Source organism: Phyllostomus discolor, chromosome 8 (genome assembly GCF_004126475.2).
Source record: "Phyllostomus discolor isolate MPI-MPIP mPhyDis1 chromosome 8, mPhyDis1.pri.v3, whole genome shotgun sequence".
Lineage (NCBI taxonomy): Eukaryota > Metazoa > Chordata > Mammalia > Chiroptera > Phyllostomidae > Phyllostomus > Phyllostomus discolor.
The window spans coordinates 4,208,915-4,232,652 of NC_040910.2; the positions used below are offsets into that span (position 1 = coordinate 4,208,915).

The window sequence follows — 23,738 nt, forward strand, 5'->3', positions numbered from 1 at the left end:
GCGGCGAGCAAAGTTTCGGAGCCCGGCTCGGCCCGCCCCCTCTGTTTGTGTTTCGGCGGCGCGCGGGGCGCGCGCGCGCGCGCGTGCGGCGGGCAGGGGGCGGGGAAAGTGAGGACCCGCGGGTGCCGAGAGGGGTTCCCGTGCTCCGGCGGCTCCGCCGCACAACCTCCAGCCCGGCGGGCGAGCAGCAGAGCGCTGACAGGCGCCGGCCCGAGCTGCCGCGGGCGCCGCCACCGCCCGGCGCCGGCGTCCCCGCCTGCCCCGCCGACGGCGCGGGAGGAAGGGAACCGACCGCCCCCAAACCCAGCGCCTCGCGGATTACAAAGTGAAACCGACCCGGGACCTCCAAAGCAAAGCTCCTCAGGGCTGGGGGCGAGGCGCGCTGGAGGGGGCTCGCACGGGGCCGCCCGAGAACCGGCCCCCCGGCATGCCAAGGGGAGGGGACGCGGGGACCTCGCGCCGCGGCTGTCCGACCCCCGCGAGGCCGAGAAGAACGGGGGCCTGCGCTGGCCGTGGATGTACAAATAACGGGCTGGCGGGCGCCCCGGCTGAAGTAGAATAGGAACATGCCGCGGAACGCTGGACGTTGCCTGTGCCCGCAGCAGGGGCGGCGGCGGCGGCTGCCGGAGGAGGAGGAGGACGCGGCGGACCGCGCGCGGGCACCGGAGCCCTAGCGCCCGCGCCGGGAGCGCAATTCGCGCACGGCCGCCGCCGCCTGGGCCTCGCAGCCCCTCGTGCAGCCCGGTGGAGGGGTGTCGCCGTTCCTGAGGGGGAGGGGAGACTGGAGGAGCCCCCGGGTCTCCAGCCTTTAGGGAAGGAATTCGCCCACCTCCTGGCTCCCCACCGCCCCTCCCCGTGCGCCGCCGTCCTCTTCCCGCAGCGCCACCCGCGTCTGTCCTGCCCTCCTCAGTTTCTCGGCCACGGGCGAGCTCCAAAGTTTCTGGAGAGTGTTTGCAAGGATTGCTCCTACACCTTAAACACAGACCACCTCTCCCTGCTCTCAGCGACCGGGGCGAAAACGCTCACACTCTCCGGACTCAAAACCAACGCGCCCCACGGGGAAATACTGGAGGTCTGAGAAACTTTTGTGGAACTCATCAGCTCCCAGGAGCGCCCCGCGGAATGCCCGGCCGCCTCTCGTCCCCGCTTCCCTCTGGCACGACCTGTCTGCATGGCTACCTGGTTGGGGTCTTTCCTTGAGGCCACTTGCTTCTTCTGCGTGGCTGGAGACCCTTTAAAATAGCAGAGTTCTCAGGGCAATCGGCTGTATTTGCTGGGACTACCGAATTCCGGTAATTGCATTTTTTTTTTTTTTTTTGCCTCACTTCTTCCTTCTGTTGGCCGCCCAGTTCCAAGGAGCCGGGACCATGGACTTGGATGCGGGCCGGGCTCCTGGCCGCGCGTGGCTCCCGCTGCCCACCCCCTCGGCGCTCCAGCTCCTGCGCGTCTTTGGGCTGCTGTCCCTGCTCCCGGGGCCGGCCCGCGTCGGCGGGGCCGAACAGCGCCAGGTGTTCCAAGTACTGGAGGAGCAGCCCCCCGGCACGCTGGTGGGCACCATCCAGACGCGCCCCGGCTTCACCTACCGACTCAGCGAAAGCCACGCCCTGTTTGCCATAAACAGTAGCACCGGGACCCTGTACACCACGGCCACCATCGACCGCGAGAGCTTGCCCAGCGACGTGATCAACCTGGTGGTCCTCTCCAGCTCCCCCACCTACCCCACCGAGGTGCGAGTGCTGGTGTGGGACCTGAACGACAACGCCCCGGTCTTCCCGGACCCCTCGATCGTGGTCACTTTCAAGGAGGACAGCAGCAGCGGGCGCCAAGTCATCTTGGACACGGCCACCGACGCGGACATCGGCTCCAATGGCGTGGACCACCGCTCCTACCGCATCATCCAGGGCAACGAGGAGGGGCGCTTCAGCCTGGACATCACCGTGAACCCGAGCGGCGAGGGCGCCTTCCTGCATCTGGTGTCCAAGGGCGGGCTGGACCGGGAGGTCACGCCGCACTACCAGCTGCTGGTGGAGGTGGAGGACAAGGGCGAGCCCAAGCGGCGGGGCTACCTTCAGGTAAATGTGACTGTGCAGGACATCAATGACAACCCCCCGGTGTTTGGCAGTTCCCACTACCAGGCGGGGGTGCCTGAGGACGCGGCCGTGGGCTCCAGCGTCCTGCAGGTGGCGGCGGCGGACGCGGACGAGGGCACCAACGCGGACATCCGCTATCGGCTGCAGGACGAGGGGACCCCGTTCCAGATGGACCCCGAGACGGGGCTCATCACCGTGCGGGAGCCCCTGGATTTTGAGGCCCGGCGCCAGTACTCGCTGACGGTGCAGGCTCTGGACCGAGGCGTGCCCGCCCTCACCGGGCGCGCCGAGGCGCTGGTTCAGCTGCTGGACGTCAACGACAACGACCCGGTGGTGAAGTTCCGCTACTTCCCCGCCACCTCGCGCTACGCCTCGGTGGATGAGAACGCTCAGGTGGGCACGGTGGTGGCTCTGCTCACCGTGACGGACGCCGACTCCCCCGCGGCCAACGGGAACATCTCCGTGCAGATTCTCGCGGGCAACGAGCAGCGCCACTTTGAGGTGCAGAGCAGCAAAGTGCCGAACCTGAGCCTCATCAAAGTGGCCAGCGCCCTGGACCGGGAGCGCATCCCTTCTTACAACCTGACGGTCTCCGTCTCGGATAACTACGGGGCGCCCCCTGCCGCCGCGGTCCGGGCGCGCTCCTCGGTGGCCAGCCTGGTGATATTCGTCAATGACATCAACGACCACCCCCCTGTCTTTGCCCAGCAAGTGTACCGAGTGAACTTGAGCGAGGAGGCGCCCCCGGGGAGCTACGTGAGTGGGGTGTCCGCCACAGACGGCGACTCTGGCCTCAATGCCAATCTGCGTTACAGCATTGTCTCTGGCAACGGACTAGGTTGGTTCCATATCAGTGAACATAGTGGCTTGGTGACCACGGGGGCTGCTGGGGGCTTAGACCGTGAGCTTGCTTCCCAAGTTGTCCTGAATATCAGTGCTCGGGACCAGGGTGTTCACCCCAAGGTCTCCTACGCCCAGCTTGTAGTAACCCTCCTGGATGTGAATGATGAGAAGCCAGTGTTTAGCCAGCCAGAAGGGTACGATGTGTCTGTGGTTGAGAACACCCCCATAGGGACAGAGCTGCTGGTGCTCGGGGCCACCGATGGGGACCTGGGTGACAATGGGACGGTGCGCTTCTCCCTACAGGAGGCGGAGACTGACCAGAGGTCTTTCCGCCTGGACCCGGTGTCTGGGAGGCTGAGCACCATCTCCTCCTTGGACAGAGAGGAGCAAGCGTCCTACTCCCTGCTGGTCCTGGCCACTGACCTGGGCTCCCCTCCCCAGTCCTCGCTGGCTCGCGTAAATGTGAGTCTGCTGGACGTGAATGACAACAGCCCTGTGTTCTACCCGGTCCAGTACTTTGCTCACATCCAGGAGAATGAGCCCGGAGGCAGCTACATCACTACCGTGTCGGCCACGGACCCCGACCTGGGTCTCAATGGAACGGTCAGATACAGCATATCCGCCGGGGACAGGTCTCGGTTTCAGGTCAATGCTCAGAGCGGGGTGATTTCTACCAGGATGGCCCTAGACAGAGAAGAAAAAACAGCTTACCAGTTGCAAATAGTGGCTACTGATGGTGGCAATGTACAGTCCCCCAACCAGGCAATAGTAACCATCACTGTTTTGGACACTCAAGACAACCCACCTGTGTTCAGCCAGGCTGCCTACAGCTTTGTGGTCTTTGAGAACGTGGCTGTGGGGTATCACGTGGGCAGCGTGTCCGCCTCCAGCATGGATCTCAATTCCAACATCAGTTACCTCATCACCACTGGGGATCAGAAAGGTGTGTTTGCAATCAACCAGGTCACGGGGCAGCTTACCACAGCCAGCGTGATCGACAGAGAGGAGCAATCCTTCTATCAGCTGAAAGTGGTGGCCAGCGGGGGCGCTGTGACCGGAGACACGGTGGTCAACATAACAGTGAAGGATCTCAATGACAACGCTCCCCATTTCCTCCAGGCAGTGGAGAGTGTGAATGTGGTGGAGAACTGGCAGGCAGGTCACAGCATTTTCCAGGCCAAGGCCGTGGACCCTGACGAAGGCGTCAATGGCATGGTGCTCTATAGCCTGAAGCAGAACCCCCGGAACCTGTTCGCCGTCAGTGAGCGGAGCGGGCACGTGAGTCTGCTGGGGCCCCTGGATGTCCACGCCGGCTCCTACCAGATAGAGATCCTGGCGTCCGATATGGGCGTGCCCCAGCTCTCCTCCAGCGTCATCCTGACCGTCTACGTCCATGACGTCAATGACAACCCGCCGGTGTTTGACCAGCTCTCTTACGAGGTCACGCTTTCCGAGTCAGAACCTGTGAACTCGCGGTTCTTCAAAGTGCAAGCGTTCGACAAGGACTCGGGAGCCAACGGTGAAATTGCCTACAGCATCGCCGAAGGAAACACCGGGGATGCTTTCGGCATATTCCCAGATGGTCAGCTGTACATAAAAAGTGAGCTGGACCGTGAACTTCAAGACAGGTACGTTTTACTGGTTGTGGCTTCTGACAGAGCGGTGGAACCCCTGAGCGCGACCGTGAATGTTACTGTCATTTTAGAAGACGTCAATGACAACAGGCCTCTTTTCAACAGCACCAATTACTCCTTTTATTTTGAAGAGGAGCAGAAAGCTGGGTCGTTCGTGGGCAAAGTGAGTGCCGTAGATAAAGACTTCGGGCCCAACGGAGAGGTGAGGTATGCTTTTGAGACGGTGCAGCCAGACTTCGAGCTGCACGCCCTTAGCGGGGAGATCAGGAGCACCCGCCAGTTTGACAGGGAGTCTCTGATGAGGCGCCGGGGGGCGGCGGTGTTCGCCTTCACCGTCATCGCCGCGGACCAGGGGCTCCCGCACCCCCTCAAGGACCAGGCGACTGTGCACGTGTACATGAAGGACGTAAACGACAATGCTCCCAAGTTTGTGAAAGACTTCTACCAAGCCACTATATCCGAGTCGGCAGCCAACCTGACGCAGGTCCTAAGAGTGTCTGCCTCCGATGTCGACGAAGGCAGTAACGGACTTATTCATTATTCCGTGATAAAAGGAAACGAAGAGAGACAGTTTGCTATCGATAGTGCCTCCGGTCAGGTGACGCTCGTTGGCAAATTAGACTACGAAGCCACACCGGCCTATTCCCTTGTCATCCAAGCAGTGGATTCAGGGGCCGTCTCCCTCAATTCAACCTGTACCTTAACTATTGATATTTTAGATGAGAATGACAACACCCCTTCCTTCCCTAAGGCGACCCTGTTGGTCGATGCTTTGGAAAACATGAGAATCGGTGAGCTGGTGTCCTCCGTCACTGCCACTGACTCGGATTCCGGCGACAATGCTGACTTACAGTACAGCATTACCGGGACCAACAACCATGGGACTTTCAGCATTAGCCCAAACACCGGGAGTATCTTTCTTGCCAAGAAATTGGACTTTGAAACACAGTCTTTGTACAAATTAAATATAACGGCAACAGACAAAGGGAGGCCTCCTCGCTCGTCCACAATGTCAGTGGTGATACACGTGCGGGACTTCAACGACAACCCTCCTAGCTTTCCTCCTGGGGACATTTTCAAGTCCATCGTCGAGAACGTTCCCATTGGGACCTCTGTCATTTCCGTGACTGCCCACGACCCCGACGCGGACATCAATGGGCAACTGGCCTACACGATCATCCAGCAGATGCCCAGGGGCAACCACTTTGGCATAGACGAAGCCAAGGGCACGATCTATACCAGCGCCGAGATAGATCGGGAATTCGCCAATCTCTTCGAGTTAACGGTCAAAGCCAACGACCAAGCCGTGCCCGTGGAAACGCGGCGGTTCGCTTTGAAAAACGTCACCATTCTGGTGACGGACCTCAACGACAACGTCCCGGTGTTCGTATCCCAGAACGCCCTGGCGGCCGACCCTTCGGCGCTGATCGGCTCTGTGCTGACCACGGTCCTGGCCGCCGACCCGGACGAAGGCGCCAACGGGGAGGTGGAGTACGAGATCGTCAGCGGGGACACGGACACCTTCGTGGTGGACCGCTTCAGCGGGGACTTGCGGGTGGCCTCCGCGCTGGTGCCCTCCCAGCTCATCTACCACCTCATCGTCTCGGCCACGGACCTGGGCCCCGAGCGGAGGAAGTCCACCACGGAGCTGACCGTCATTCTCCAGGGCCTCGACGGGCCCGTGTTTACCCAGCCCAAGTACATAACTATTTTGAAGGAAGGCGAGCCCATTGGGACGAACGTTATATCCATAGAGGCAGCGAGCCCCCGGGGGTCGGAAGCCCCCGTGGAGTATTACATCGTCTCCGTGCGTTGTGAAGACAAGACCGTGGGGCGTCTCTTCACCATCGGGCGGCTGACGGGCATGATCCAGACGGCAGCCATCCTGGACCGGGAGCAGGGAGCCTGCCTGTACCTGGTGGAGGTGTACGCCATCGAGAAGTCCACTGCTTTCCCCAGGACGCAGAGAGCCGAGGTAATGGTCTCGCCGCCGTCTATGACCTCTTTGTTGCTGTGCTCTTTAGAAAGATCGTTCTCTCTGTATTACTTTCTATAATTAATGTACCTTGGTGGTTGATGGTTGGTTTTATTGACAGGAGTGGACAAGAATGCCCTGGCACAGAGACTAACACGATTACATAAAATTTAGCTTGATTCCGGTCAAATCTAAACAATGAATGGTGTTTACTTTCTATTTTGCCTCATAGAAGTCGTATGTATAAGGCTAGGGAGAAATCTTGAGCCATTTCAGAAGTGTCCTCCCTCCCCTTCCCCCCCCCCCCAAAAAATAAAAACACACCCCCAATTACCTAAGCTGAATCCCAGCGCTAAACTAAACACCTGTCAGTCAGGAAGGCTACAAGAGAATGGCAGATCTCAGACTTAAGACGTTTCTGTTCCAAAATGAAGACCTGGGGTAGAAGCATCAATACCAGGCTCCGGGCCTAGGGGGCGTGGCCACGAGGACAGACTGACAGTCTGCATCCCAGGCCCTGTTCCCTGTCTCCTGCTCAGCAGCCTGGGCGGTTTCTGGGGAGGGAGGGACTAATTTCAGTGTGCGGAGCCAGGTTTGGGGGGACGCCTGATTTCATCTGCCTTCGCATTTCAGGCCCTGTCTTCTGACTTAGGCTACTCCTTGCTCTGCCCTCCTGACCTAAAACATGTAGTATGCTGTGAATCATCAGCCATTAGAGGCCATTTCCAGGGACAGGACTGCATTGTTCAGGCCGTGGTGCAGGCGCACGCTCTGTCTGCGGACCGGTGGGAAGTCCGAGTTTCACAGCACTCGCCGGGAGAGCTGCAAGCCTGGCCGCCCCTGGGGTGGATTGGAGCGTGCTCCCTCCCGGCATCACTAGTTTGCTTTTTAATTGAACCCCTTCCAGTGTCCTCTTGATATCAACCTGAGATGGTGTAGCTGCCCTCTGGAAAGCTCTCGTTTGCCGTTTTCTGAGTTCTCCCCGGCCCTCCCTTCCCCCGTCAAAGACATTCTGGTGTCATTCAGCCAAAAACAGAAAACATCAAATGTGGTTTGTGATCCTTGGCAGTAACCCAGACATAACATGCTTGGGAGACGGAGGCTCATGCATTTGTTTTCTTGCTTTTCTGTTTGGGGGAGGTGAGGAGTTTTCTTTATTTAAAATGCTCATCTATTATTATTATCTTTTTGCATCCCTGTGATTTTTTTTTTCGTAATAGCTAGCTGTGTCTGTTCAATGGATAGAGCAGCATATTCAGGGCCCAGAGGATATTAGAGATATAATTCTTAATAGAGATATAATTCTTAGAAATACAACCCGAAGTAGAATTCAGTTTCATCTTTTGTACATAGCCCTGAAGGGACTTTTACCCCAAATGTCCTCTTTGACAAAATTAGTTTTTTAAAGATTATAACATACATCTTATATGTTAAGCTGTTTGGTTTCTCTCAGGCCTTGATTTACAAAATTTTATTTTGATTTGGCGTATTCCTCCCCTAAACCCATTCCCTGTCTCTGCCTTCTTTGGAATCACTTCTTGGATGAAGAGATTCTGCTGGTTTGAAGGCTGAAATATTTATTAAAGACAGGCAATTAAGTCCTTCCAGGATTTAGATGCATTTGTTAAACTGTAAGACAAATTATATTTTGGTTGTTACTGGTTGGTCCAGTGTATTGCATGTATTAGAGAACTCGGAGAATGAGAGGAAGTGTCCACAGTTATCATTAGATGGTTTATTTTGTCCTGTTATTTACTCACTGGATATGCAAAGTTCGGCTTGCATTAAATTCTTAAACAGTGCTGTCTCTGTAATAGGCCTGCGGATTTAACAATCATTGTAAGTCATACTGTTAGTAATAGGGGATAATATGTTTGTGACTTTCTTTGGCCTCAAATAGTACCCATAGGAAAAGTTATTTGTATTTCCTGTAGCCTATGTATTGAGAAATCTAGGAGAATTCATTATGATGATTGTTTTATAAGAAAAAAAATGGTCAGGGTGTCTTCTGTGAACCGAAGTGCTGAAACTGTAAACCAAGTTGGAGCTCCCAAGGCCCAACCACTCTTCAAATTGAAAGCAAATGTGCCTTTCCCCCCAGAATATTGGAAGCAGTAGTTGGGAGCTAGAATTTCATATTATTATTGGTTGTATCTTTTAAGTATATACAATGGAGTACTTTTTTTCTCCTGCCAAAACAATTCATTTACCATGATTCTGCAAAAAAGAGGTTATAAATTATGTCTGGTTGTCAGAGGTGAGTTTTCAATTGTCTGTTTCCAAGGGCAGCCTTGCTCCAGTGCGTTGAAGAAAACTTGATTCACGTTCACCGATAGGAATCTGGGCCGCCTGCTCGGGTTTCTGGCTGGAGGCGCGGCTGACCACATTCCCTGGGCCAGCGCAGGGTCAGGGGGTGAGAGGGAAATGCTTCACTTGGCATTCCTTTTCCAGTTCCGACACCCGTGGGGCGGGGCCGGGGATGGGGGGGTGTTGCCAGGGGGCTCCCACAGCGCTGGTTCCGGAGATCTGTCCAGGGTGCACCTTCCTTTCGCCTGCCTCTCTCGCAGCTGAGACTTTGGCCTGACTAGGAGTGTCTTCGAAGGATGGTGTTGGGTTGCAGACATAAGGTTTATTGGCTTTTTATTTTGTGTCTTTATATTCTCAGAAGAGCCTTGGTTGTGTTAGAATAGCTCATAGGCATTTTGAACCATTGTTCTAGGTTTGACAATAAAAAGTTGGAGATACAGCACTTCTCTCTTTTTTTTTTTTTTTAAATTTTAACATTTTTTAAAAGATTTTATTTACTTATTTTTAGAGAGGGAAGGGAGGGAGGTAGAGAGAGAGAAACATCAATGTGCTGTTGCTGGGGGCCGTGGCCTGCACCCCAGGCATGTGCCCTGACTGGGAATCGAAGCTGCGATGCTTTGGTTCACAGCCCGAGCTCAATCCACTGAGCTACGCCAGCCAGGGCAGCACTTCTCGTTTAATGTGGGTTGTAGAGGAACTCGCAGCTGAGGGGCTGGGTGGGACCTGTCAAGGTCAGGGGCTTTGCTGCACTGATCTGTATTGGAGCTGGTGTGTTGGCTGAGGGGCAGTAGCTGCTCCGTCCCCGCTTGCTGAATGAGATGGTAGCAGAGCGGAGACCAGAATGTGCGTTCTTGTGCATCAGAAATAAAGTAACCGGGAGAGACTGGGGGAATGCAGGACGTTAGTAAAATCGGTCTTGATCATGAGTTGAACCAAGGACATACGGGCACACCAATAATCCCTGTTTCTAGGAATGGATTGAGAATTGTCAGAAAACTCAAAAAGGAAAAAGAGGAACAGAGGTGGGTGGACTCACATGGAACTTAGAGTTTGTTTGTTTGTTTATTTTTAAAAGATTTTATTTATTCATTCTTGGAAGGGAGGGAGAAAGAGAGGGTGAGAGGCATTAATGTGTGGTTAGCATCTCCCACTGGGGACCTGGCTCACAACCCAGACATGTGTCCTGATTGGGAATCGAACCAGCGACCCTTTGGTTCACAGGCTGGTGCTCAACCCACTGAGCCGCACCAGCCAGGTCAGACTTAGGGTTTAAATGGGAGGAAATACTAGACATTGCATCCAAGGTCCTAGTTCTCGAATCTGTTGGTCTCAGAACCCTGGCCTACTCTGAGAAAGCGGCAAGGACCCCCAAGGATGTTGGCTCAGGTGTGTCTTATTTATTGATAGTTACTATTTCGAACATTAAAATGGAGAATATTGTTAAAATATGAATTCATTTAAAGGCCGTATTAAACAATTTATTTTATTTTGTTGTACTAAATAAAACTTCCTTTGGCCAAACCAAAACTAATGATGAGAGACATTATTTTGTACTTTCATAAATCTCTTTAATATCTGACTGAAGAGGAGACAGCTGGACTCTCAAACCTCCTTCATCCGTGCAAAAGGTGTTGCTTGGCTAATGCACATGAGAAGGATCCATCCTCACTCAGAGGTGTGGGTTGGGTGCAGGAGGAACACTTGGATGCCCTCTTCAGGTAGCGGTCCGTGTCCTCCGGTGCTGCACAGAACTCCCCGAGGGGCAGTTTTTTTTTTAAAGCAAATTTAGCTGTTTTATTTATTTTTAGAGAGGGAAGGGGTGGGGGAGAGACAGAAACATCATTGGGCGGTTGCTGGGGGCCATGGCCTGCAACCCAGGCATGTGCCCTGGCTGGGAATCGAACCTGCGATACTTTGGTTCACAGCCCGCGCTCAATCCACTGAGCTACACCAGCCAGGGCGAGGGGCAGTTTTTTAAAACTTACTTGCCATGTGGAATCCGAAACCTTATCCGTGAAGTATTCATACTTTGTTGACATAATAATATATCACTCTACTTTGTATTCTGAATGGCTGTTTACCTGTACGTGACTTGCAAACAACAGGCATGGGTCCTTTGGAAAATATTGGTGTAAAATATTGGTGTAAATATTGGTTCTTTGGAAAATATTGGTGTAAATGACATGGATCTTACCGAAAAAGTCCTCAAGCGTACGGGCTCCCAACTTCATGATGAGGGTTAGAAGTGTTTCAGAATTTGACTGTTTACCTAACGGCTCAGATTTTATCATGAGTGACATGGATGGTTAGTTGCTTTTCTTGAAGAGCCAGGTTCCTTTTTGTTCCTTTTCACTGAACAAAAAAAAACTCTCTGCCAGACACTGGGGTCTAAAGAGTCGTAGTATCTCTGTCAGGTGTCCTGCCAAGTAAAAACTGCATTCCGTAAATGAAGCAGCTAGTTCAGCTCGCAACTCAAACAGCCGCACCCACGCTTGGCCGCGAGGCAGCCGCAGTACCTGGAGCAGGTGCCTGGTTCTTGGTGCTCATCTCACTGCGTATCATGGCAGCAGGGAAGAGGCCTCGGGATTTAAGGGTCTAGAATGAATAAAATTAAACATTTTGCTACTCCATCAAGGAGACTCCTCTAGTTTTTGGGTGAAACCGGCACTTTACTGTCATTGTCAGTGCCTGGCCGTGAAGAATACAGTTACTGCGGGAGCACTTGGGAGCTACTGCTTGGACTGGAGCTGGGGCAACAGCCTAACCCGCCCCGGCGTCTGACCCTCTAGTGCGAATGTGAACACGGTGAACACGGCAGACGCTGGTTTTCGTCCTTCTGCAGACAGGGTTGGCTCCCCAGCCCTCTTGAGCGGCACCCGGGTAGGCCTGGAAGCCATGTGCCCCAGGGCAGGATCCGCAGGGGTGGGTAGTGAGAACTTTACGAGTCATTAAAAAAAAAAGCGCCACTAGAAACATTCCAGTAGAAGTGTGCTTAGGTGAACGCACTATGATTCACTAAAATTAGAAAGGAGTTTTAGCAACTGGATAGTCATTTATTTTCACAGTGAAACCATCAAGGTCTCCAGATGGGGTGGAGATGCTTCTCAGAGGGGTGCTGACTACCAAGTGTGGAGGGGATTTCCCTCCAGAGGGTTTGGGGTCCGAGTGTGTGCGTCTTGGATGAAATGCCTGTGTATCTTGTGTATCATGCCCCCACAGGCAGCAGAACTGGGTCTATAGTAATAATAATAATAACAATTAACAATTAATAATTAATAATTAATGTATTGAGAATGGCTAAGTGCCTCTTTGGGGATTTTATCACTTGAGCCTCACACAACACTGGTAAGCATTATTCCCGCTGTATAGCTGTGGAAACAGCCTCAGGAAAGTTAGAGGGTGAAGGGTCAACTGTACGGTGGCGGGGGGGAGGGGGGGGGCGGGGATTTGACCTCAGAGGTGAACACAATGCAATATACAGATGACGTGTTTGTAGAATCAAACACCTGAAACCTATGCAACTTTATTAACCGATGTCACCCTAATAAATGTAATAAAATAAAAATGATTTGATTAGGTTCGTCTAGACGTGCGCAAATCCATTATCTGTACTCATCATACCTACTACTCCAAAAATCCAGGGCCACCTATGGCTTCATTACAAGCAGGACCCTTCACGCCGTAGATACGAGGACACGCGCCTGATTTTGCTCATCTTGCTCTCATCCCCTGTTGGCGGCTGAAGAGTCTTTGAGAGGCAGCAGGATGTGTTGTCTGGACTAAGGGACACGTGACTCCAGTTGGCTGCCTCAGTCAAGGCCGCGGGCAGACGCTCTATACATGCCTGCGGGCCAGTCGGCGGTGGCAGTGCCCACCTGCGTGTGGAGCGGGGGTGGGCGTGGTCTGGGGCGGGGCACTGGGGCAGGGAAGAGGGTGGGATCCTGAGGGGGCGGGGCCTGAGGCAGAGCAGCGGCTCAGGGTTGCCTCGGGCCTCCGCTGCTCCACCTTGCCGTGCGGCTCGGAAACCGTGGCTGTGATTTATGAAGGGGGAGGATCCGTTTTTGGATTTTTTAGGTGATAAATCTTACCCTCCTAAGAAATAATGGGAGAGCATGAAGATTATGTTAAAAGTGGAAGAGATTTTAGCCCTCCCTCTCTTTTGATCTCTGGAGTGATTTTTACAAAAAAGACAATCTGTGATGACTTCAGATTTTCTTGGCTTCCTCTAAGTTTGTTAAACAAAATCCTTAGCAGATCTGAAGGGCTCTGTATGTTTTCGAGATGTGCACGCATGTGTCCGACAAGCAGGACTGTCAATGGCCAGTTAAGCGCGTGCTGTGTTTTGGAAATGGCTCTGGATGCTTGATTTGGCCTCTCAATTTTGGTAACAGGTTCTGTAGACATAATTTATCTTCTGATGAATATATTGTTTTTTCTTGGTGTGTGTGTCCTTGTTCCAGCCCTAGTCATTTTGATCCTGCATTGTCCCATAGACACTGAGGAAACTACACTAGGAATAGTGTGGAAAAGCATTTATGCACTTAGCAGTTTGTGGAATCGACTTTTTGTCGCAGGGCGGGCATCTTGCGCTTCATCATCATTACAGAGAAAAGCTGCCCGGGAACCTCATCCGTCGAGAGGACTGTTGAGTCAGCGGCTTTGAGAGGACTCCGCAGGCTCTGAGGTGGAGGGTCTGGCCCAGGAATGAATACATCTAGGGCTCAGCTCTTCCGTACGCACGGAAGCAGGCGGTGTCTGGTTTAGGGTTTGTGACTGCAGATAGGAAAAGGGTAATTGGCAAGTGATATGGGCCAAGATGAATTGAAGGGTTCCTTAAAGTGTCCTAAAGACAGAATATGGTCAATATTTTCTAGTGCTCTCAAGCTTTAAGTAACCTGGAACAACAGTGACCGATTTCAGTTGCACAGTATTAATTAAGGAGGAGAGGGGATGAGGAATTCAGACAAGGGAAAAATTAAAAAAATTATCAGACAAATATCTCTTATAAAATACATATATGTGATATATTTATATATCATATATTAACATGTATGTATTCATACAAAGACTGCTGGATTATTCCTGGTGTTCATATTCTGAGAAAAAAATGGGATAATAAAGTTGTGAACATAAAATGTAACCTAACTGGCAGATAGTGTGCATGTGTTAATCAATGTTTGGCTGTAGGGACACAGTCATTTTTTGTTTCCAGACATATTTAAAGAGCAGCCAGGGAGTAAGAACCGTCTCTCTAGGTGTGGAAGAGATGCTGAAAGACACCAGCAACGGGCAGTTAGGATAAGGAGCAGCCAGGGAGTAAGAACCATCTCTCTGGGTGTGGAAGAGATGCTGAAAGACATCAGCAATGGGCAGTTAGGAGCCAACGGCGTCATCACCGATTTTTTGTTTCAGAGTATTGGGCCCTTTTCTGACGTGTCGCATCACTGGGGGACTCTGACACATTCCGAGTGCTTCCGTGGCACCGGTGAGCACCTGGCAAAGACTTGCCCTCACTGGAGTCCTGGAGGGAGGCACTGCCCCTCCCCCTTCGACACGTGAGAATATTGAGGCTAACGGAGGTCAAGTGTGTGGAGCTGGCTGGTGGCGCATGCAGGACTTGACCCCAGTGGTCGGGTCCAGAGTAGGCACAGTTGACCCCCACACAGCACTGGGGGTAACACCGTGTGTTATAACAATGGGTGGTGCTTTCCGGACTCTCAGAGCCATGCAGCTTGTACTGTGTAAACAGTTGTTGTTGTGGGTCTGTTCCTTCACTCCGGCCATTGAAGGAATAGAGGGGCCAAGTGAAATTTAGGTAACGACCCAGCGGTGGGATCACGTTAGGTCCCCATCAGGTTCATTTAGGTTATGCTTCCATAAATGGACCTACAATCTGTCAGCTCTTCATTTTAATTTCTTCGACTGAAGGTGGACATAGGTTTTCGTTCTTCCAGTGGCTGCCCCATTTATTTTCTTCCATTTTCATCAAAATTTCTCGAAAGAGTAGCCTCTACCTGCCATGTTTCTTCTCATCATCTCCGAAACCCTCCCCCACCAGGCTGGGCTTCTGTCGCTCCAGTGAAATCGCTCCTCTCAAGGCGCCATGACAACCACATTTCTGTATCCATGGTCACTTCTTTGTTCCCATGGATACAGACTTCTAAGTCGTCAAACTCCGGAGATGCTTCTGGGTCATCGCACTCAGGATTTTTATCCTATTTCTTAGACCAAGTTCTTCTGTCTCCCTCACCAGCTTCTCTGCATTGTCTCAAATTCGAAATGTGGGACCATCCCTGGAATCAGGTCTTAAATCTCTTTTTAACCTGTACTCACTCCCTCGAGGATCTCAAACAATCTCATGGTTCTAAGTCGCACACACTCTGATGACTGAGGTTTTGTCTCCAGCCCGTATACATCTCTTCTAAACTCCGTATTCATGTGGCTTGACTACTTATTAGGTTGCATTAGCGTCTTCATACACATTTCACATTAACATTCCCCAATCCGAGCTGCTGATATCTTCCCTGATAAACACCTACCCCACCCTCAGCCGCCTCCTTTCCCTGGATGGCAGTTCTAGTCTCCAAATTGCACAGGTCAAGAAACTCGGGGCATCTTCGAATCCTCACTTTCACACCCTGGGTTCCTGTCATCTGTCCGTGAAGCGTGGTTCTGTCTTAAAAGTATATCCAGAAAGGGATCGTTTCTCATCGTTTTCCCTCTTACTGCCTTGGTCTGGCACCCCATCATCCTCCGCCTGGAGTGCTGAAGCTGTCTTCATATCGGTCCCAGCATCCCCTCCTGCTTCTTGCTTGGCTGCTCTACCTGCATGGGCTTCCTGCTTTCTCTGGAGCCTGCAAGGCACACAGCTGCCGGCGATCGTGCTCCTGGCTTGCCCCGCACCTGAGGCGCTCTTTCCTGCAGACGTCTGTGGGGGAGATTTCTTCCTGCGCTTCAAGTACTCGTGACACCTCACCTTCTAAGTGAGAATCACCCTTCCTTCACTGACTACTGACTGGACCCACCCCTCAGCCAGCTCGATCTCTATTTCCGTGTCTCCATTCTTCGTATCCCTGCCCCTTGATGTTCACCAGCCTCCTGATTCAGGTCCATCCTGTCGCCCCAGTTCCCTCACCTGGAGAACAGAAATGATTGCACCTATTTCGTACCTAATTGAGAGGAAAACCAGAAAGAAGAGGTTCTCAGAAAGTGTGTCAGTTCCCTTCTCTTTTCCCCAACGTGAACTATTAACAATAAAGGACACTTTCTATTTGGTGCTCTATTCTTCATTTTTCTTTATTTCTTTAAGATTTTATTTATTTATTTTTAAATAAAAGAAAGAGAAAGAGAGAGAGAGAGAAACATCAATGTGCGGTTGCTGGGGGCCGTGGCCTGCAACCCAGGCATGTGCCCTGACTGGGAATTGAACCTGCGACACTTTGGTTCACAGCCTGTGCTCAATCCACTGAGCTACGCCAGCCAGGGCTATTCTTAATTTTTCTTGATTTCCCTGAGGTGTAAGGAGGTAGGTCAGGTGTCTGTCTCTTCATTTTAAGACAGAGGCACAGAGGAGTTTAGGATTTGGGCGTGGTCACATATCCAGACTTAATGCCCAGGCTTTTCTGACTGGGCCAGGAACATACTTGACATGAAACCACACTGCCCCTCCTGTGATGAGGTTGATGCTAGGTACCCGTCATTTTCTACTATTTTATTGGTGTTCGGATAATTCTGTGATAGTTATAGTTCCTTAAGGAAAGCAATTTATTAATCCAGAAAGAGGCCTAGTTGCTTATGAAGCAAGCAAGTCACAATATTGGGTTTTTCGGTGTTTCGTGTTGAAGCCGTACCTCTCATGCACGTGGGTGTGTTAGGCTCTCACTTCCCAGTGATGGTGGTGGGACATCGACTACCGAGAGTTGTGTGTTTATCTGTGACCCAATTTTGGAAAAAACACTTATATTGTTTCAGCCACTTAATGCCCTTCTCATACCTGAAGTCAAATTGGCGTGGTCAAACAAAGATAAAACTATCCCTTCTTCCAAATGACTTTGTGTTTTACAAAACATGTAAGTTCTGGTCTCTTATTCAGGGAGAGCTTTTTGATTCACAATTAAAACATTTCCCTGAAAAATGTTTTATTGCTTAGTGAAAATTTCAAAATAATGAACACCCACAGAGGGTGGGCTTCCCTTCCGCTTGGTATCATGATCTGGAGTAGGTAATGTTTTGTTCTTTAGGCAAGATGCTTACTACTTACATTACATATACATCTACTTCATTCTACGGTTAGGGTACGGAAACGCGGGACTGAGGCAGACCTCCGAGTTTCAGTGGCTTTGCAAACACCAGATGAAACAGAGGGGTCCGATCCGGTGCGTGAGCCGTGGTGTCCCAAGACGAGACACAGACGTGCGGAAGAGGGTTCACAGAAGAGAAATACAGATGCTCAAAAAGAGACCCACCTCCACGTGGGGATTCTCTCCGTGGAGGCACCCTCACAGCACAGGGACAGGTTTTCGACGTCTCTTTAGTGTGATGTCTCTTAGGGTGGGTTTATGGCAAATTCTGGAAGTGCAATTCTAGCAAATCATTTATTCATGTATCAGAAGAGACTCCCCATGGTAAAGTGCGGACACTTGGCTTTATTTCATGGAGCAGGTTAATATTTTATAGCCACACAAAGAACATTTCTGTTGGGGTCTCGCATTCACGTGGCCACAGCACATTGTGGGGAGACCCAGACTAGGGGAGTTTTCTCTAAAATTTTAGTTTAACCCACCCGGAGACTTGACTTGCATTTTTAGAGGCAAAACAAGTTAACTGAAGGCAATTGGTTAAAAGACTTGGCCCGGATCTAGAGATCTGTGTCTTGGATTGTGAGCACGTCTTGGAAACATGACTTGGCGTTCCTAAGTGTTACTTGACTTGATTCTGTATTGGTTTATTGTGGCATTTCCCATCACCGGCACCTGTATGGCCGTTCTTGAATTGCTACCAAAAGTCGACTCATAGTCTGTTTTTTTTAAGATGGTGTATTCTCTACTAAAAAGATTAAAATGCTAATTCCCGTGTATAACTAAGTGTGCAGAACGGCCTGTGTTGCAAGCCAGCTTAATATTTGATGACTCTGCATAATAAACTAGGGGAAGTTACTTATTCATTGAGGTTGTAATTAGTTATACGTCGGTGCTGAATCCTTAGCATTTCAAATCCAGAGCCTGGACAGTGTGCAGTGCCACGTGACCCCTGACTGGCTGGACGATGAGGGAAGCAGGAGTCGGAATTTCCGTTCTAGGACAGGCTGGTCTGTGACGGGAGGCATGGCGAGCGCTTGCCAACAGTTACGGCTCCAGTTATGGCTCCAACTGAGTATGTACGGACGATGCTCACAGAGCTGTTTACTGTATGTGCTTCTCAGCACTTTCCTGTGTGTGTGTGTGTGTGTGTGTGTGTGTGTCAATGTCTTTGCACTTGGATGAAGGATGTTTGTTGCTCAGCAACCAAGATAAAACACATTCGAAGAGCCCGTGTTTGTTAAGGAAATGGGTGGTCGTTGTGGATGCCGGAGATCGGAGGACAGGGCGGGGTTGCTCGGGCGCCGCGAAGGTTCGGCAGCGGTGACTTCCCGGGAGAGAGGGAGGGAGGGGTGCGTTGGACGTGTTTGGAGTGGAGCAGGTCTCACTGTGCACTCACTTCCTCGCACGCCTCTGCCTTCTGCCTCACATACTATTCGGAAAACATGGCCTAGGTGAATGTACTACATACCTGATATGTTTTAATGCACAGGGGTAAACATCTGAAGGAGCGAAACTGTAATTTAAATTTTATTTTCGTAAACTTAACGTAGCCCGAATTCAGTTTGTCTCAAACGGCGCCGGAAGGATGTAATATGTGCTTCACTTCAAGAAGGAGTTCTGTTATGTGTAATATTGAGTGCGGTTGTGCATGGCGTCCTTAGTGAAATACTAAGACTGGGCAGACACGTGGGCGTCAGAATAACTGGGTTCGAGTCCTCGCTTTGCCCTCTCACACTGTGTGACCAGGGAGCAGAGGCTGAACTTCTCTGAGCCACAGACAGGGCCTTCCTCTCTTAAAGGGGCAGAGCTGTCACACGAAGGAGGTGCCGTGACGAAAGCACTCAGCACGAGGAGCGGTGCACGTTTCCCTGAAAGGTGGTTGGGTCCACTTTTACTGATGCTGCGTTCAGTGACTCACGCTGTGTGTGGTCCAGACGGCAATGATTAGAAAAAAAAAATGTAAACAGTCCCTGGGCATGTAAATAGCTACTGTTCACGCAGGAATTGTGATGACATTTCTAATGATACCGTGTCGACGGGAAACAAAACCACTTACAAATTCTATTTCCTGGTCTTAGGGAAATTACTGAGGAAGCACATTAACCAAATACCTCTCTGGTAATTTTCCTCATTATACTCTGTGAGGTAGAAAAATAAATTTTACATGACAGTGACTAGTGAGCTGAAAGACTAGACGAAGAAAAGACAGGTTATTAGCCAAGAGTGGGAAATGGATGTAGTTTACAACATACTGATTTTGCATATGATTTAAGTAAACCACAGGATTCTGTTTTAAATTTTAACATAATGCAAAACCAGATAGGTGTTATGCAATGTATGGTCTGTGTCCTGATCAAACACGGAATATCAAACACTGAGTATCAAACACGGAAGACGCTTAAAACACAGGCAGCTGACCTCGAGCAAACAATAAAAATAAAAACTTCATTGAAAGATGGCACGAGCAGTTTGTTAATGAATATGCCAGACATTGGACCTCAAAACCCCATTTAGGCTCTAAAAGACCTTTATCGCAACTCAGTGGCCCGGTGGAAACCCTCAGGACAGACCTCTAAGTGTTGCAGCTCACCTCTGATGACGGGGGGAGCCCTGTGATGTTGCCCAGAGTCTGTGCCAGCTCACCTGGCCCTCACCTGTTCCTGCTGCCTGGGTGCTGGTGGTGGCTCTGATCAGACGGCAAGGGGTCGGGGGCAAGGATGCGATGCTGAGAGCTGCATCAGTGCCACCCCCGTTCTTTAATGGGGAACAAGTTTGAGAGCTTTCTCGCCCTGTTTCCCAGTGCACAGTGCAAGCCACCTGGGGTCCCCAGCTTCCTCCTGGGACGGACGGAAGATGGACACAGACGCACAAGAGATGTGCGTCTTCTCCCTGGCCACCTGCCCAGATATATACGTTCCCCTTGCTAAACGTCTCGTTTCTGCACATTGTCACTCAGGCAGTAACTACGGACTTCTGAATTAGGAGGGATAAGTGCTGGGACCTTGTTCTTATTTTTTATGGTAAACAATTTAGTTCCCTCTGTGCTGGCTTCCCAGCCGCGGCTCCCACCCCTGTCGTCGCCGTGCCAGACAGTGGTTAGTAGCGGGGATCCACATCTGCGTTTTCCAGATCCATGCCTTCAGAAGACAGCCTAATGGGAAGAGAAACGGCCCATAAATCACTTAGCAGAAGATGTAGAAGGTTGCGCTGACGCTAAAAAAATGTTACCCATTGGTTATAGTAACCGGTTTCGCACAACTGAGATTATGTATCCGACTCGGGGGCTCTGTTTTGTACTCCCCAAGGGGTTGGCTGCATATTTGAGATGACTTGAAGTGAAATCACTTTCTTGGTCTGTGTTCTGAGAAAACATCTGTAAAGCAATACCTGCCTGTATTGTCTCCCCGACGTTGGAATATTGGACAGGACAGATCACTGTGTAACTAGGTGGGGTCTGATTTGAAGTGTGCCCACTGCGGGCTCCGCCCACAGATAAGCTGGGCGCAGGGGCAGCCTCTCAGCCCCCCTCTGCACCGTGGCCTGGAACGCTACCCTGGCTCCCCCTGCATGCTTACGTCTCATGCTGCATTCCTACACCCTAGCCAGGAAATAGATTTATTCACCAGTCCGCAACGTTATTTCCATCACTGGTAAGAGTTATTAAACAATAACAGACTGTTCATTAAACTGCAATTTTTCAACAATAAGAGCATTTACGCTAACACAAGACGATCTATTAAGAACAGATGGCTATTTGTGACTTTTAATTGGAACCTCAAAATAATGCTCTGAAATAGAAGTTATTAGCATTTTATAGGTGAGGCTTAGGGAGGCTAGCTTTGCTCAGTTTGGGCCATACATTACAGGCAAGGCAAAGAACCGGGCTTGGATTCCAAGGCTTTCACTCCAAATCCCGTCCCCCGATAGCATGTGGTGGCTGAAGTTTCTAGTAAAGATGTGCGTTTGGGAACTTTTAAGAAAGTCACTAATGTGCATGATATAGTCCTGGTATCATGTTATATGTGTATAGAGCATAGATGGTTTCAAAGATATCACTAAGTCCTTTTGGGGATGAGTCCTAAGGAATAGTTAGAGTTTAAGAAGCAGGGTTCTAATCAAATGAATCTGGAAAGACATTTTTAAAAAAAAAAAAATCACTGACCCATTCAAAGTACAAGAAAGGATCCCCCCAAACCTGGAATTATTTTCTGGAGGGCGGGCCCCTGGTAGCGCAGGCTTCCCCCACCAGGGGAATGTACTACATTCTACCCCAGGGATGGGTCTAGGGACCCATCTCTATCAGTGCACCGGCTGTTCGGCTCCGGTGAATCGTTCTGAAGACCGTTCAGTGCGCTCGTCCGTTTCATGATGGGTGATTTAGGAGCACCCCTACCCACCCTGTGCTGAGAGTTCAGCCGTTTTTTATGAAAAACAGCCAGATCCCAGTGCCCCAGCCTCCCTGTCTCCTGCTCTCACCCCGAGCGACTTTCTTTTGTTTCCCCAGGTGAAAGTAGTGCTCTCAGGGAAGCGTTTTGCCAGTGTGGGAAAGGTAACCAAAAACGGCAGAAGCATGACAAGGCATTGCATTGGACGAGGTCAACAACTTTTCTGAGCAGTGGGAAAGTGTCTTGATAGGTGTATTGCATCCAGTGGAGGGCACTTTGAAGGTGACTGAGGTTTAAACATAAAAGAATAAATATACGATTTTTATAAGTAAATTCCATTTTGGGGGGGGTCTCCCATTGCATGAGAATGTATGAAACCATCCTTTTTAGACATTTTTTCCCCCAGGCCTCTTATTGTTTCTATTTTGTAGATATTTATTTATTTATTTTAAAGATTTTATTTATTTATTTTTTTAGAGAGGGAAGGGAGGGAGAAAGAGAGAGAGAGAGAGAAAGAAACATCAATGTGTGGTTGCTGGGGGTCATGGCCTGCAACCCAGGCATGTACCCTGACTGGGAATCGAACCTGCAACACTTTGGTTCGCAGCCCGCGCTCAATCCACTGAGCTACGCCAGCCAGGGCTCTATTTTGTAGATATTTAATTCAAATAAATGTAAACTTCTAAACAGATGCGGTTTTCCCGGAGTGACACTGCAGTCTGATTGGTTCTCGGAACTTAGAGCCGGTGTGAATCCCTAGCGCTGGTGCCTGTGTACAATGGGGATTATTTCTCCGAAGATTCGAGGACGGTCCTGGGCGCCTGTCATTTTAGCGGCCCCTCCAGGATGCTCATGCAGGTGGCCCACAGACCGCACTGCCGGAGATCCTCTTTGTGAGGCTGGGTTTCGTACCCGAGACTAATTATACCTCTGCGCGTCCGAACTCCCCGCTCTGAGGCCCAGCGGCGGTGGCAATGGAGGTGGGGCCCGTGCGCGGGGCCCGAGTGGAGGGCAGCCTCTTCCCATCTCACAGCTGCGCGAAAAGCCTGTGAGACTCTGGCTAGAGCTGACCAGCCGTATGTGTCCGTAGTAACCAGTGAAATAATGAAACCCAAATGGAAATAAGGAAACGTGCAGACTGTCCTATTTATTGACTATTTAAGGTCGTGGAAGTGTTTGTACAAAGCTGTACAGCCCTCAGAAGGCCCTCCCTGCCTTCCCAGAAATTACCTTTCACAGGATAACCTTAGTTTTACATTCGGTATGCATTTAGGAAGAAGAGGAGAACAATAGATTTTTGTTGGTATTGAACAATAGATTATTTCAAGATTTGAGTGTTTAAGTCTTCTTCGGAAAGCAGTATTTCCGAGAGAGATACAGGAGAAAAGGACACCGCGAGAGTCCAGTGCGGTGTTGCGAGTACAAGGAGTGGCTGGGAGTCGTCCCTGGGAGAGTGCATTGAAGAGGAACTAAAATGAGGGTCTTTTGCTTAGAACAGGATGTATGGGTTTTTTAAGGTATATTAAGTGACCTGAGGCAGTAGGTATTAAGGAATTTGTGCTACTATTAGAGATTTGTATCTATTGGTATGTGATTGATATATTATGGACTGTATCGGTTTATTGGAGTCAGGCCTCACAGTTTTCTTACTATAATAGTTCTGTAACTGTGGAATTACTATTAGTACAGAATCCCAAAGTGTTTCTTAGTTCTGAAATCCGAGAAGTAAAATCATGGAAGACAGACTAATATCCACTTATGAGAACCGTGATTAATACTTAATAGACGTTTTTAAGAAATTAGGATTCTCAGGTGCTCAGAACGATTTTAAAGTTCTGCCTTCATGTAACCTGCAGTGTCCTGCAGTTCATGTACACCCTCCCTGACTCGTGTCTGTTCTCCTTCACTAAAAAGCATTTACATTTACAAAGCACTCAAGAGCCACACACACACAGAACATTTTACGCTTTACCTGGAGCACTCAGAATACAGCCAGTAGCTCTGGGTGTCACAGGCTGTAGGGAGCAGACTCAGAGAACCTTCCAAAAAATCGTAGTTCAGCTTAATTGAAACATGTGCCTAACCATCTGGAGCACTTCTGCATAACATAAAGACGTTTGGCATTTTAAATAAAGGATTTTGAATTAAACCAGAAATCTTTTGTGTCTTCCAAAGACATTGATTTATTGGGACTACGTGTGGCT

General features: G+C 50.4%; 1 protein-coding gene across 1 annotated transcript in view; it reads left to right on the top strand.

The window, feature by feature from the left end:
• Nucleotides 1-247: 247 nt before the first annotated feature.
• FAT4 (FAT atypical cadherin 4) overlaps nt 248-23,738 on the top strand; it is a 142,922-nt gene continuing 119,431 nt past the window's right edge. The window contains exon 1 of the mRNA XM_028521616.2: nt 248-6,542. Coding sequence (XP_028377417.1) covers nt 1,368-6,542 — 5,175 coding nt within the window. The 5' untranslated portion in view covers nt 248-1,367. The remainder of the gene's footprint in view (nt 6,543-23,738) is intronic.